The 15020-nt window shown below is 56.1% G+C and overlaps 1 protein-coding gene across 1 annotated transcript in view; it reads right to left on the minus strand.

The window, feature by feature from the left end:
- Nucleotides 1–15020, minus strand: part of MYRF (myelin regulatory factor) — a 49000-nt gene that overhangs the window by 847 nt on the left and 33133 nt on the right. The window contains exons 8-25 of the mRNA XM_019474701.1: nucleotides 13730–13925; nucleotides 13367–13443; nucleotides 12958–13068; nucleotides 12522–12612; nucleotides 10721–10921; nucleotides 9938–10046; nucleotides 9224–9333; nucleotides 7551–7711; nucleotides 6950–7022; nucleotides 6567–6655; nucleotides 6298–6366; nucleotides 5505–5585; nucleotides 3531–3616; nucleotides 3133–3294; nucleotides 1720–2013; nucleotides 1045–1132; nucleotides 630–704; nucleotides 392–494 (exon numbers count right to left, since the gene is read on the minus strand). Coding sequence (XP_019330246.1) covers nucleotides 392–494; nucleotides 630–704; nucleotides 1045–1132; nucleotides 1720–2013; nucleotides 3133–3294; nucleotides 3531–3616; nucleotides 5505–5585; nucleotides 6298–6366; nucleotides 6567–6655; nucleotides 6950–7022; nucleotides 7551–7711; nucleotides 9224–9333; nucleotides 9938–10046; nucleotides 10721–10921; nucleotides 12522–12612; nucleotides 12958–13068; nucleotides 13367–13443; nucleotides 13730–13925 — 2176 coding nt within the window. The remainder of the gene's footprint in view (nucleotides 1–391; nucleotides 495–629; nucleotides 705–1044; nucleotides 1133–1719; nucleotides 2014–3132; nucleotides 3295–3530; nucleotides 3617–5504; nucleotides 5586–6297; nucleotides 6367–6566; nucleotides 6656–6949; nucleotides 7023–7550; nucleotides 7712–9223; nucleotides 9334–9937; nucleotides 10047–10720; nucleotides 10922–12521; nucleotides 12613–12957; nucleotides 13069–13366; nucleotides 13444–13729; nucleotides 13926–15020) is intronic.

Raw genomic sequence — 15020 nt, forward strand, 5'->3', positions numbered from 1 at the left:
CAGGCTGCCCAGGGAAGTGGTTGAGTCACCACCCCTGGAGGTAATGAAAAGACCTGTAGATGTGGTGCTGCGGGACATGGTGTAGTGGTGGACTTGACAGCGTTAGGTTAACGGTTGGACTCCATGACCTTAAGTGTCTTTTCCAACCTAAACGATTCTATGATTCCACGTATCAGGTTTACAGACACCTCCCTGTTAGGGTTGCAGGGATGTCTGAGGGTCATTGACGTTAGCCAGTGCGGAGCACGGCTACGTTTGAGCATGAATTCCCTCCAGCAACTCCCGTGCTGCCCTGCTGTAGTCCCTTCTGGAGGGATCGGTGTTGTGCTGGGATGACAGAACGCGTGTGGATTTTGTGAGCCGTACCCTCCCTCCCTCCCTCCCTCCCTACCTGTGCGTCTGTGGCATCGGTGGAGCTGTTCGTGCTCGCAGCATCCTGGCAGGGGTCGCTGGAGACAAGGCCACAAAGGGAGACGGACACAGCAGAGGAGGAGCTGAGGAGACAAGACACAGTAAGACCCTGCTGTCCCCTCCCCAGCTCAGGCAGGAGACACCATGGCTACATGGCACAGCATCCAGCTGACTTCAGGGGTACCGAAACACCCAAGAGATGAGCCCTGTCCACTCACTTCATCTCCAGGGTCAGGTTGGTGTTCACTGCTGTGAGCTGGTTGACAGGGATGCGGTAGGTGAAGTTTCCAGTCCTGGGGACACAGAGAGAGCATTAGACCTCACCACAGCATTTCAGGCGGCTCTGAGATGGCCAGGACAGGACCCAAAGTCTCTGTTGGGCTGAGACTTCGGAGGGGGAGGGCTTCCCAGGCTGGTTCCCAAGGACAAGCTCATCATCAAACGCAATCTTCCCGCGCTCTGAGGGAAGGACTCGGAGCCCCAGCTCCTCTGTCCAAGGAGCAGCACGGGCTGCCTTGGGGTGATGGTAGAAAACGACCCAAGGCTCCAGGAGCTGCCCATCTGCTGCTTCCCCTGGAGCTCCCACCGTGCTGCTGCCACCAAAGTGCTGGCAGCCGGCCTTGCCTCGCTCACCTGCATGCGTCGGCGGCTGCGCAGTACTGCGACTGGATGGCCATGTTGATCTCCACGATCCGGACAGAGTGCAGCACTGGGCTTGGCCCTGCGGGTGGGAGAACGGGCTATTTAGGGACAGCAAAGGGACGGCAGCTGGGGTAGCCCGAGCGAGAAGGGCTGGGAGGGACGCCTGGCACTGAGACCGCCTTTCCTCATCACCCTGTCATCAGAGAGGGGCTCAGATTGCTGCAAGACTGCGCTAACACCATGTCCAGCCACGGAGAGCCAGGGGAAGGGGTGCCCCAGACTATGCCAAAGGCTGGTCATCGACACTCCTTTCTCTCTGCTGCCAGCGTGACTGAATCTGTGCATTTCTTCCTCTAGATCTGATTTAGAAATGGCTGAGCAAGCCGAGATGGGGGTAAGAACGGAGATGCTGGTACAGCAGCCTCAGAAGGGAACTAGCAACTGGCTAATACGGCCAGAAAGCGTAGGGCAGCATGGGGTAGGAAGGGCAGGGCTGGAGGTTGAATCTGGCTGCACTGGGAGAGCTGGGGGCAAACAAGCCGCAGGATGGGGACACAGTGAGAGCTGTGCAGGACAGATGAGACCCAGTTGGTTGAGGATACCCCCAGGAGAGAACCCAGGACCACGGTGCCGCTGCAGGGAGGGAAGAAGATAGGGTCCACCTACCATCCGTGCCGGGATCCTCCGTGCGGGGCCACTCGCTCACCGGCTGCTTGATGCTGCGCTGCTGCCGGGCCTGCCCCAGCGGGGAGTTGCTGCGGGAGAGCGAGAGGTTGGAGATGTACTTGGATTTGCCCTGGATGTGGGTGAAGGGGGAGGAGGGGCTGGCATTGGGGCTGCCGAAGCTCTGAGACCTGTCAGGCGTCTTTGGCCACTTGGTGTAGGAGGTCGCTTTCCCGGTGATGCCCCTGGATTTGGCTTTGATATTTGTCACTGGCAGGAGTGAGGTCTGACTTTGGTCTGCAAAGAGAAGGGAGAGAAAGGTGGTGCTGAGAGGCAGAGAGAGGCTGGCAGCACTCCCGACCTCCGGGACCAGTGCAGAGAGAACAGCCACCAGCTCTGGGTTCGTCCTGTCCCCATGTCACCTCCCGTATCACCCCACTGCGAGCAGCTGAGCCTTCCCAGCCTCTGTGCCTGAAGGGGCCGGTGGGATCCTCGCAGCAAAGGGAAGCTAGAGCAGTCTGTGGGGACAAAGCGGGGGCACTGCCCCCTGCTCAGGTAGGGCACGGTGTTTAAGGCAGGGTTAAGGCATGACTCCAGGGGTGTTACGGCTCTGCAGTGACTGCCTGAGGTGCTGTTCCTCCTGCAACAGTGACCGGTGATGGAGCAAGTGAGCTTGCAAAAACCCTGCTTGGGCAGCAAAGAGGCAGCACACCTCCTGGCCTGTCAAAACCCTGCTCAAAGCAAGAAGAACACTGAGTTCAGACTGCAAGGTACGGCTGCTCGGGCATGCTGGCCAGCCTGGCATAGCCTCTCATGACCTTGTGCTGGCAAAGCAGGCAGCTCCAAAGACCTTCCAGCTCCCACTTACCCCTGGCAGCATGAAATGGCCTCAAGTTGCGCCAGGGGAGGGTTAGATTGGACGTGAGGAAAAATTTCTTTACTGAAAGAGTGGTTAAACATTGGAACAGGCTGCCCAGGGAAGGGGTTGAGTCCCCATCCCTGGAAGTATTTAAAAGACGGGTAGATGAGGCGCTCAGGGACATGGTTTAGTGGGCATGGGGGTGTTGGGTCGACGGTTGGACTCGATGATCTTAGAGGTCTTTTCCAACCTCAATGATTCGATGATTCTATGATCGCGGATGTCTGAACCACGCCGTGCCACACGGGCAGCGAAAGCTGTTCAGCCTGGCAGTCCCGCTTTGCCCCGCAGCTGCCCTCTGGAGCAGGTCTCAACCCAGGCAGCGGGTGTGGAGGAAAGCGGGCACATTTTGAAGGGCAGGCTGCACGTCCTTTTCATAACGGGCAGGGGTAGGACAGGAGGTGAGAGGGGGCTGGGGCTACGAGGTGATGCAATGGTGGGACAGACACACCTCGGCCTTGTTCCAGCACCTCCTGGGTGCCTGGGCTGGTACTTACCTGTCCGGTTAGTGGCATGAGTGGGGCTGGTCTCAGAGAGGGCAACAGAGGAGACATTGGTGGGAGCAGCAGAGCAGCACATGGAGAAACACGGTGGGCTGAAGCAGGCTAGCACGCTGTGACCAGGTAAGCCAGCGACTAAGTCACGCGTGTCCTCTGTGACTGCAGGGCAAACAGCAGGGACACGTGGAGTAAGTCAAGGGGAGAGGCATCTAACAGGAGCAGCACCAAGCGCCCCCGGCATCCCTCCCACAAAACCAGAGCCCCAGGACCTCCCAGCGTGAAGACAGCACAGCGCCAGCAAGCCCCTGGCGCGGAGGAGCAGCCACGTACTTCACCCTGCACCGCAACCCATCATCGTGTGCGTCTGCCAGGCCCTCTGCCCCGCCGCGACCTACCATGGTGCGTGGGGGTCCTGCCACTGGCTCCGTCCGACGCAGCTGTGGATCGCACCATCTGCGTTTTATCAAAGTTTTGGCTTGACCTAAAATGCAGGAAAATATAGTGAAAACCCCTACCATGGGGGACAACGGTGTCACTTGTACGTGAAGAGAGAAGCGGCTGTAGCAGTGAGTGGGGCGATGTGACCAGGTACATGGAGCAAGAGCAGACGTAGAGCGCGCAAGGGTGAGGAGGAGCACAGACTGGAGTGATCTGGGAAAGGAAAGGCAGGAGGGAGGCACGGAAGCCGTGAAGACAGCCAGGAGAGCTAGGAAACGCCACAGCAGATCGTGTAGCAGTCCCACATCTGGCAGGGACAAGTCCCAGGTGCTTCAGAGGACACCAGCTATGCTCCCTCAATGCTCACTGTGGAACAGGGTGTACTCAGTGGACTTGATTTCCAACAGTGATCGCCGGGGTGGATTTATGTGCTCGGGTCTCAACACGTTAGGCCGTAACGGGCTCCAAGCACTCACCATTGCCTAAGGGAGGTGCCCCTTATCTCTCGGAGCCAGACTGTTCCTCATCTTGTTTTTTAGAAATACACACAATCCCACCCAGATTCATCCCACGTAATTTCAGGTGTTTCCACTGAAGCTACCAAGACCTGAGCTGAGGACACCACAGGCATCTCCCGAGGGTAAGGCAGATGTGAAAGGGGAGGAACCGCTGCCTCGTGCTGTTTTTCTCCCACGGCTGCACAAGGAGCCCAGAGCAACACCACTTCTGGGCACCAGCTACCGCCTACAGAGATATGGGATAAACCAAGGCTCTTGCCTTCACGCGCTGTAGCTGCCCACTGAGCAGAAATTTTTACTGGGCTCCTAACAAAGATGTTCAAGATCTTACCTGTCCAGACCCTGCCCAGGCACAGGAGCAGTTCCGTTTTATCTGTCCCACGTTTTGCCTGTCCTGTACCCACGTCTTGCCTGTCCCCTTAGCATTGCTCAAGGTTTCTCAAAGATAAACGGAGCTTTCACTCATTTAGAGAAATCAAAATACCACTTAGTCACCTGCAAGACTTGTCTTATTACGCGTATTTCTGTTTCTGGTGAAAGGAGACGCAACGCCGGTCTCCTGGAGGGAACGTGGGCACCAGCCTCTGGAGCTGACCTTCATCCCAGCCAAAAACCTACCCCTGTCCCTCATGTTCCTCCACTGCCTCGTCAACACTTTCCATGCGTGGCTTTATCTTGCATCCCACAAGCAATTACTTTTTTAATAGCCTCCTGAGAAACACTCTGCTGTGGCGTTCTTAAAAGAACAAATGAGTTGTGCCTTGCACCGCTCTTTATGCAGCGCTTTGTTCAAAGGGTGCTGACAGACAGGTAGGGCCTGTTTTACTTTTAAGGGAAGTATTTTGCAGCAGCCCTGCAGATCCCATTAACTGGGGTGCTTTACAGGTCTGTACCTAATGAGTAACTCAGCCAGCTTTCCCTGCGTCAGTACCTTTCCAAACATTCCCAGCGGTGATGGCTCATAAAAAGAAATAATTTAGGGTTTTTTTTATGTCCTCCTTTTGCACAGTAAGCTGTCCTGTACTTGAGAGTGACCCTCCACAATAAAGCTACTCACATATGAAGAGAGGGTAGGAACAGCTTTTTGGCTAATTCCTCAAAGTCGTCATCCTTTTTACATACTCCCTCCGCTCTTTTAAACTGTCTGCTCCTGCCCTACCTGTCGTATGTAATTTCTTTATTTAGCCTTTGATCAATTGGTTCTTCAATCTCCTAATCCTAATTTCCCCTTCCTGACGGGGTCCATATTCCTTCCTCCCGGAGTCCCACTTGCTGAAGTATATTCATTTCCCTTTCTTTGCTTTCAATTTTGCTTAAGATTCTTGGTCTTCTGCGGTGCAGATGGAAGAAAGAAAAGGAACTGAGAGAAGGGATGCAGCAATTAAATAACAGTATAATGAAACAGTAACATACCGTGGACATAGAGCGACCGGGACCCCAGGACCCCTGTGCCGAAAGAGGGCCAGGAGACAGGCAGTGGGCACAGCAAAAGAGCTACAGGACAGTGAAGGGAGACGGGAAGAAAAGGCAGGTTGGTAGAAGATGAGGAGGACGGGGGCGATGAGAGGATATGGAAGATAATGGAAATGGAAGATAATGGAAATGAAAAGACAAGAATGGGAAAATTAAAGACAAAGTGGAAAGAAAATGGGTAGGATGAGAGATGTAACCAGAACAGGAGGGAGAGAAATAGGACAGGGAGAAGAGAGAGAGAAAAAGAGACTCATTATCTGGTAACGCGAGCTCCCAAAGGAGTGAAGTGTGCCAAAACTGAATGCCCGGCGCAGGCTGCCCATGAGCAGGCTTGCCAGGCTGGGGCCGTTCCCTCAATGCTCTCTCCACACTAAGGACACTGTTTGCAGAAGAAAACTCTTGCCTAGTACAGACTGGTCCAGCCCCGCTGCAATCAGTGGGACGATGCTGTTTTAGTCCAGCTGAAGAGACATCCAAAGAACATTCAGACTGGCCACGAGTGGCTATGTGAGCAGCCAAACAACAGGGTATTTTCTTTTTCTTCTCCTTCTCTGTTCCTCACTTCTTGCTCAAGATAATTTAACTGACATCAGACTTGGATGTGCGGACGTGTTTGGTTGGCTTTACAGCTTGACTCACTGGAACCGTGGTCAATAACCCCGTAGCGACTGCTTTTTGTGCTTCAGACTCCCCCGGTCACCACATCCCTCCCACAGAGCCCAGAAGTACCTACCCGTCGATATCCACAAGGTCCTCTTCACTGCGCAAGCTCAGCACGTAGAGCGTGGACATGGACACCACACTGGAAAGAAAGAGAGAGGTACAGGCTGAGGACGGGCATGGGGCAATGTCACGGTACTGATCTGCTTCCAAGGGATTTCAGCCCATGAAAGAAGCCGTAGGTCCGCAGCCCCTCGCTGCACGCCCCACGGATGGCGCGGGCCAAACCGATGAGCTGGCGAGAGACAGCGGAGAAGTGGCAGCCCGGGTGCGCGGTCTCACCTGAATGCCATGATGATGACCAGGGCAATGATGGTGCCCTGCAGGAAGCGCTGGCTGATGCAGGCCTGTTCGGGGACAACTGACGGCGACTGCAAGAGAAAAACCCCAAGATCAGCTCAGGACTCCTTACTGCTCCGGTCCTCGCTCACATCCCACCCAGCCCATCCCAAGCTCCCCTGCAAGCCCTGAACCACCTCAGCACAGAAGCCACATAATGTCTTCATTAGGCACGGACAAAAAGGAAGGAGAGATCATGGAAACGGGAGCAGACAGGGTCTCTCCCTCTGCAGCATGCGTAAGAAAACACACAAGGACCATGCAGACAACCTTTCTTAGGCCACCTTCCCCTGCACAGCGTCGCTCCTTTGGGAGCGGGCCCTTACCTTGCTGGCTACTTTGTGGGGTCTCTTTTTGTGGGGCACGCTTCCCGCACGGCTGAACTGGCTTCCAGTTTGGCTGCAAGGAGAAAAGAGGAATGGAGCCGAGCTGTGCAGGGACAGCACTCGGAGCGATTCCCAGGAAAAAATGTGATTCTCTGGTAGGGGAGAAATCTCTGTGTGGCAGGACAGTCACAAACCCTTGTCACTTCATCTGCTCGGGGGGTAGGTGCAGCGCTGGCCCGTTGCCCAGAGCGCCTGAATTCTGCCCCCAAACCTGCATAAGCTGGCCAGGGTCAGTATGACAATTTTGGAAGCATGAGAAACTCTTTGCCCTGAGAAAGCCACTCATGTCCTCCAGGGAAACACGGAGGCAATTTCATACTGGGGTTTTTTGGGCTGGTCTGAAAGCAGGAGATTGGCACGTGTATGCCAGACCTGTCTCACCAATCTCAGCTCCTTGAATCTACCCCAGGCCAAATGACAACTGCCAACACCCCACCGCTCCTTCCCATCTCCCCTTTCCTAAACCGAGCTGTCACTCAGGGCTGCCTGGGCTCAAAATGAGACATCCCTTCTGGCTCCCGTGCCCTCAGCACGCCCGTACCTGAATGCCCCAGAGCTCACGGTTGACTTCATACTGTCCAGCCGCTTGAGCTTGGCCAGCTTGTGACTCCACCTCTCCAGCTCATCGATGCGAGTCTCCAGGTTGTCCGTCAGTTTGCACAGCTCCTTCACGGCTCCCACGTTCTCCATGAAGATGCGCTCCTGCCAGGGATCGGGTCAGCAGTCTGAGTGGCCTGGCACGTGGAGGCAGTCCTGCTCCCATGGATCTGGCCGCCCTGACTGCTCTCCCATGCCCTGCCCCAGAGGAAAGACTACACAACACCCAGCTCTGGGGGTAGGGAATCATCCAACACGGCACATCTAGATCTCTACAGCCCCTGGATGCAAGAACAAGAGATATCCTCTTCAAACCCAACCAAAACAGTAAATGTTGGCGCAGGATCCCTGAGGTCTCCTGCTGGTGCTAATCCAGAGAGTCCTCCTCAGTCACAGAGGACAGACACAAAGTCCCCATCTTCATCAGGAGCCCTTGGTCAAATCACATGAGCAATGCTCCCCATCTACCCCGTCTCCGCCCCTCCCCAGCCCTCTGTCTCTTGCTCTACAGTGCAAGCTGCTGGAGTTATTCTGCAGCGCTATCCAACAGACACTTGATCCAGACCAATGGAGAGCCCAAATCCAGAAGCCTCTGGAGAGCCACCTTCCTCCTGCAGCCCCTCTGGTAAAGGCAGGGCGTTCCACCACAAGCATCTCCCTCCAGCACAACTGCAGCCACATCCCACGTACTGCTGCCGGCAGCGTGCTATCACCCCTGCCCCTTATCCACCCTCGGGCTCTGCCACTCCACTTCCCCATACAGAGCTCCCTGAGGCAAAACATCTCACTGGTGTGCCGGTCCAGCACCACGCTCAGAGGATCTTGGACACCACGGATAATTTGTAGCAGCAGGTAGATGCCTCTTTGGAGAGCTCAGCTAGAGCAGACCACGCAGTTTGCTGTGACAGGCTGTTCTGCAGCGCGCACCAGCTCCTGTTGGAGGGCTGATGCTGAGCTGCGGCCCGTGGAGCAGGGCTGTACACAGAAACAAAGGGCAGCAATGGCCCGGCCACGTGCAGATGGGACAGAAAAGGTCACGCTCACAGCCACTGCTAGCTGGTGATGTAACTACAGGGATCTAGGCTTCCACAAAGGAGAAACAAGGCACTAAGGTCAGTCCTGGCCATTCCTACTCTGGACAGAGTGACGCAGGAGAGAGCTGGCAGCTTTGGGAGGCTGTCCCCTCGGTGTGTGCTATGGGAGGCTGCCCCCTCGATGCCCAGAGCAGCAAACAGGCTGCCACAGGTTATGGAGAGGTCAGGCAGCCAGGTGCTCCGAGTTATCTTGACATAACCACCTTATCTTATCTAGAAAGGAGAGATTATGACTAAGAGCCTCCCTACAGGAGGCTGCCAACAAGGAGCCCGTCCTGAGGGAGATGCTGCCAACTTTCACCAGCATCACAGGCTAGTTCCTCCCTGCTGATGTCTGCCGTCCACCCAGGGCTGCTCCTGACATCTGAAAGACCAGCCAGGTCTGAAACTCTCATGAGTGGTGTTGGCCTAGAAGCATTTCCCAGGCATCGCAGTTTCCCTCTTCCATTTCCAGCTCCACAACTCCCTTGAGCCAGGTTCAACAGCCTCCCCAGCCTCCCTGCCCCTCCTGGCTGCCACCAACCTTGTTCACCACCAGGAAGTTCTCAAGGGTCTTCCCATTGGAAAAGACCAGGTCCCCGGTGTCCTTCACAGCTTCAGGGAGGATCTCCTTTACCTCCTGAGCAATGACGCCTGCGTGGAAACAGCACAGTGGGTCAAGGGGGTCTGGACAGGGCTTCTCCTGCCACAGCTCTTTCTCTGGCCCATGCGGAAAGGAATCCTGTTCACTGGGGATGACACAAGGGCTGTCCTCCCCTCACCCCAGCCTGTACAGGGCCAGGCAGAGCTCGTTGGAGGCCCCGTGGCCTGGGCAGCCCACACAGGCTCAGCCACAGAAGAGCAGAGGCTGTTCAGACAAGGCTGGTTCCCAGATTACGTGGACAGGGGTATTTGCATCACCCCGCTGTAGTGTGTAGCTGTACCCCTGAAGGGAGGTGGGTACTTGGGGAAGCCTTATCACAGAAGCCCTATAAGCCACCTGTGGGAAGTGCCATCTTCTCTCCCGCTCACCCACGAGGGAATTTCATTAGATGCCTAAACTTCAGGTGGTGAGAAGCCCCCTCTCTCCTACCCCACGCCTGGGGGGCTGCCCCAGGGCAGAGCTGGGTACAGCCGCCAGGGAAGGCAGGGCAGTGCCGCTTGACGCCACAGACAAAATGCCGCTGTAGGTTGCAGAACGCAAGGTCCAGTGCTGGAGATGCCAGCAGTTCACCGCGGTGTGACGCAGGGCCCGTACCCGTCTCAGAGGTGTTGTCAATGCCCACCGTGGCTGCAAACTCGGGCTTGTAGTTGTAGTGTACTAGCCGCATACGGGAGATCCTCTTCAGCTGCTCTGTGGTGTCCACCTGGGACGAAACAGACACATGCAACTCCTAAGCGGGGTGTTGCTTCTTAAGTTCCCATGACTGACTCCAAGCAGCAAAACCCACCATGGCTCATGGTAATACCTTTGTGAGACAGCCCTTCACGAGACAGCCCTGAACCCTGCTCAGACCAGCTATTAGGACAAACAGCATTTGCACTGGGGTTAATCTCCAGTTCTTGTCACTGGACAAGTTCCTTGGGTAGCGAAGCCAGGAGGAGACTGAGTCCCGTTGCACAACCAGGCGCAGGGCAGAGGCAGTTCTCATAAATACGAGACATGATTGTACCCAGCTTTTCTGGACAGGCACATCCAGCTGAGACAACTTCAGAGCAGAGCTGAGCCTCTCACCCACGCTCTGGCAAGCCCCAGTGTGCTATCTGATGTTTCCAGGTTTGTAACTTCTGCATTTGCTAGTTCTGGCTAACAGCGGAAGAGTCGATGTTCCCTAAGAAACGCTGGACAGGCTGTGCTTGGGACAGCCAGGGACAGCCAGACTTCTAAGGCACTTCCCATCTGGTCAGGAGCTCAGGCTGCCCATAAGGACTATGTCAAAATCAGCAGCTGAAACAGGCTCACAAGGACACTCACACTTTCTGCGGTGCCTCCTCAGACCCCTGACCACCGCAAACTTAGCCTGGTTTGCCTGGCTCTCACCTCCTGGATGTCCTCCTTCACTCGGACGTCTGAAGGGTGCATCAGCGAACCCATGACCTTCACGTTGCCATGGACCACGAGGGCTTCATCGGGGCGGTCTGTGTTGATGCCAACCCGGCCGTGGTGAAAAACAGTATCAGGGAGCTGTGCCCGCTGCCAGAGCACATCGCTGTCACTCTCAAACTGGCCGGGGTTAGAGGCCTGTGGAGAGACAGGAAAGTGGGGACTGAAAAGCAGCAGTAGCAAAACCAGGGAGAGAAATGCTGCAGGGCTGCTGGGCAGAGGCACTCTGAGATGTGGACAGAGCGAGGCTGCCAGGAGAGCCCCACAGACCCATCCCTCTACGCACGTTGCAGAAGGACTGTATAGCAGGAGAGGCCATGGGCAACAGATGGACGTCAGAGAGCCCCAGGCTGCTCTGGTGGCCTGGACAGTGCCAGGCACCCTACTGCAGCAGCGTGGGTGGGAAACAGCTGCGAAACAAAGCTTGGCGTAAGCAGAAGGACCCTGATGGCACAGCAGTGTCCTTACTCCACAGAAGGGAAACGGGGAGAGGGAAGATCTCAGCTGAAACTGGAGCATATTCATCCAGGTACCCTGAGAAGTGGGAAGGGGCTTTTGGGATGAACAGTCCAGGTCACGAGATCCTGGCACGGGTGCCTTCTCCAGCCCACAGCACATTGAATTACAGCCCTAGGAAGACCTCGAGGCTGAGCTGTGGCAGCCCCAGCCTCACAGGAGGGACGGCAGGGAGTTGGATAGACAGGCAGGGCAGAGCCAGCAGGGGACAAGCAAGGCCATGGAGGTGCGAGACAGAGCTTTGGAGCAGCACAAGGCAAAGTGGCAGGGGCAGGGATCCACTGCCAGCCCTGGGAACGGGTCCCAGCCTGCCCTTACAGCAGAGGCAGCTTTGGCATTCATCTGCTGGCCCTGTCTAAGCCTCTCTCTGCAGGAACCAAGGCTACGCCTGTTCTGCTCCTCTCCCTAAAGGAATATCCTCGCTTTCCTGAGCTGCCTGTTATCACGGCTACCAGAGCTGTTCCAACAACCCCAACCAGAATCACGCAGGACAGCAGGAGACCAAGTGATGTGGCTGTTGCTCCCGGGTCCCAAATCCTGGGGTTCTGCCCTGCTGCCGTGGTTCTGTGTCCCACTCGCAGGTTGAGACGGGGCAGTCCAGGCTGCCTGCAATTCCCTGCAGTTCTGCGCTGGGCACACTGGAGGCCGCATAATTCATTGTGGACTTACTTGTCTGCAGACTCTGAGGTCCCTCTGTTTGTGTTCTACACCCTGCCTCCATGTCCCACAGCTGAGTGCTCTAGCAGGGCCCCGGGAGACTCTGGGGATGGTGCCTATCTCTTCCTGCTCCTCTGCATTCCCATTTGAGCGCTGCCACCTCAGCACGTGCAAAAGGTGCCGCCCTGGGAAGGTACCCAGTCTTCCTGCACCTGTAGGCCTTGTCCCTGGTGGAGAGTCCCAACGACACTGTTCCCCCACTCCCAACAGCTCTACCCCAGACGCTGGTCCAGCCTTGGGAGAATGGGATGCCTTCCCTGTCTTGCAACAGGTTCTTGCATGCTTTGAGGCTGCTCTGACTAAGCAGTTCGTGGAAAGGCTGGAGCCAGAACCCAGGTACGGATAGGTATAGCTACAAGCAAGGCAGTGACGGTTTGGAGAAGGTAGGCAAAGGCTGGGTGGAGAAAGCACTGAAAAGCCAGAGGAAGGTAGGAGGATCACCCAGGACATCCAGCAAAGGGCTGCGGGGCACCCATCGAGGCTAAGGGAGGAGAGAGGGACTTACTCTGACGATGATGCGCTCAGAGATGTGGGCTGCCAGCGTGTAGTTCTGGTTCTGCGCGTGTGCCTGCAAGGCTACCACGAGCATGAAATACCTGCCAAGAGGGGAGAGAGGTCAGGGTGCCATCCCGCACTGGGAACTGCCGAGTCTGCTTCCCCTCTGGAGGCCGAGGCACCAAGCTGTCACGGGGGGCTCGGCACGTCCCCTCTCCTTGTGCTGTGGAGCACAGGCACTGTCCCCAACCCCTCACAGAGTCGGGGAGACACTTCTTGTGGCCACAGCAGACACCTCCTTTCCTCCGCACAGACAAGGACGGGCAATTCAGGACCTGTCCCCCGTGTCCCCCTCCCTCCAGCCACACTCCCCAACCCGGGGACTGGCACATCCACAGGCCTTGAGTGCTCAGAACGGCTTGGAGAAGGCATCTGTGGCTCCTCACCTCTGGTCTGGGTTGGGTTTGCCTTTCTTCCGCATGTTGTTGGCTGTGGTCTCGCTGAAGTGCAGCCGCCCCACGGTGACCTTGGTGACCTGCTCTGGAGGCAGGTTGACCCTGAGGAAAGGAAAACAGAGGAGTGAGTGAGGACACCGCTGGAGAGGAGGTTCTCTGGGGAATGGCCGTCTCCTGGCCTGCTCCACCAAGGCAGGTCTACGAACTGGGCACAGAGCAGAGTGGGGAATGTAAAGAGAGGAAAACTTTGCTGTGGGAAACAGAGGAGAAAACTGGAAAGTGGGATACCCACAGTACCATCCCAAGGCCTCCGACTCAGCCCCTTTCCCCACCCTCTCCTGCTATTGCTTATTCCCTGGTAGCAATTCCCCCACAGGAACATATCCTGGGCAATACTCACGTGACAGGGTTGAAGGGCCGTTTGCTGCGGTCAGACTGTGACTGCTCTATGTTGATCGACTGGTTCAAGGCCTCTAGCTGGAGAGAAAGATTTGGGCATGTGACAAAGAGCGGAAAGCTGAGACCTTCCCCTTCCCACCTCCTTCTCCCCAGCCTCTGCACAGGCCATCTGTCTGCTCAGCCCTCCTGTGGAGTCCATCTTAGGACTCGCATTTCAAGATCTGCCTTGTTCTGGCCTTCAGCACTTTCCTACACGCTCCCCTACAACTTAGCACACGAAGACGTGGTGTTGCCTGATCCCAGCCATCTGCCAAGCACCCCTTCTCCCTGCTGGATTCACTACTGGCCCTTAGCTCCCGCTTGCCTTCACTCCGTGCAGCTTCAGGTAGAAGCACTCTAAGGGTTTCAGGCCCTCGGGGGTCTTCACATACTTGGGATCTCCAAGCATGCCGATGTAGACCGTGACCTGGAAGTGATTCTTCTTTTGGCACACAAAGGCGTCGTCACCCACTGAGAAGTTGAACCCCTTGTCAGCATCTACGCGGTACGTGAGCATCGGGCTGTGGAAAAGGCAGCAGGCGTTAGACCAGAGCCCCGTGCACACCACGAGAGGTTCACGAGAGGTTTGTGGGGGGAAGGACGAGCCACAAACCCAGAAGCAGTGGTTCAACATTGGAACAGGCTGCCCAGGGAAGTGGTGGAGTCCCCATCCCTGGAAGTATTTAAAAGACGTGTAGATGAGGCACTTAGGGACATGGTTTAGTGGGCATGGGGGTGTTGGGTTGACAGTTGGACTCGATGACCTTAGAGGTCTTTTCCAACCTTAATGATTCTATGATTCTAAGCAGAGGCAACGAGGGGGTCCATAGGACATGGTACACGGCCACATCCCGGGGTGCGGATGCACACGAACCACCCCACCGGGGGGTGGGAAGGGCTGGGGGGACAGCTCACCTCCATGTCCCACCACACATGAATAGCGACTGCGTCGTGAACAGTCCCACCTCACCGCAGGCTGTGAAGGCCACCTCTACTCACACATACAGCTAACAAAATAATCCTGAGGCACAGCAGGCGCATGGGAGGGGAAGGAGGGTTGTGTTGGGGCAAAAGAGACAGCCTCTGATGCTGTCCCTCCTGCCTTGCACTGACGCTGCTCTCGGGCGCTCACAGGGCTGATCGGCACAGGCAGGCACTGCCTGACATGAACCCAACACCTTGCCTAAGCCCACGCAGCAACCCCTCCTGCTGCGCAGGGATGAGAGTTCAGAGAAGGTCCATACCTCCCTTGAAGCTGCAAGCTTTGCTTTAGGCGGGTCTTCAGCTGGAAAGGAATATGGTTCCTGTGGCTAGGATTTGATGAGGGGCAACCACCCCTCTATATGCTACGCTCATACTAATAGTATACTAATACTAATAGTACTAATAGTACTAATACTATAAACATAGTATAACATGAGCCACAACAGGCTAGCACCTCCTTTTTGAGTGCTGCTCCTAAAAAGTGCAGCTGCTTAGCCCTGGCTCAACACGCACTGGAGGTACCAAGCTCCACAGCCTGCTCAAAGCCTGGAGCAGACCCCTTAATGCTGCTCGCTGGAAGAAGCAGCTCAGGCTGACCTGGGGGGGGTGGGGGGGGGGTGCCCTCACCCTCC

This window comes from Aptenodytes forsteri, unplaced genomic scaffold, assembly GCF_000699145.1.
Source record: "Aptenodytes forsteri isolate BGI_AS27 unplaced genomic scaffold, ASM69914v1 Scaffold429, whole genome shotgun sequence".
Lineage (NCBI taxonomy): Eukaryota > Metazoa > Chordata > Aves > Sphenisciformes > Spheniscidae > Aptenodytes > Aptenodytes forsteri.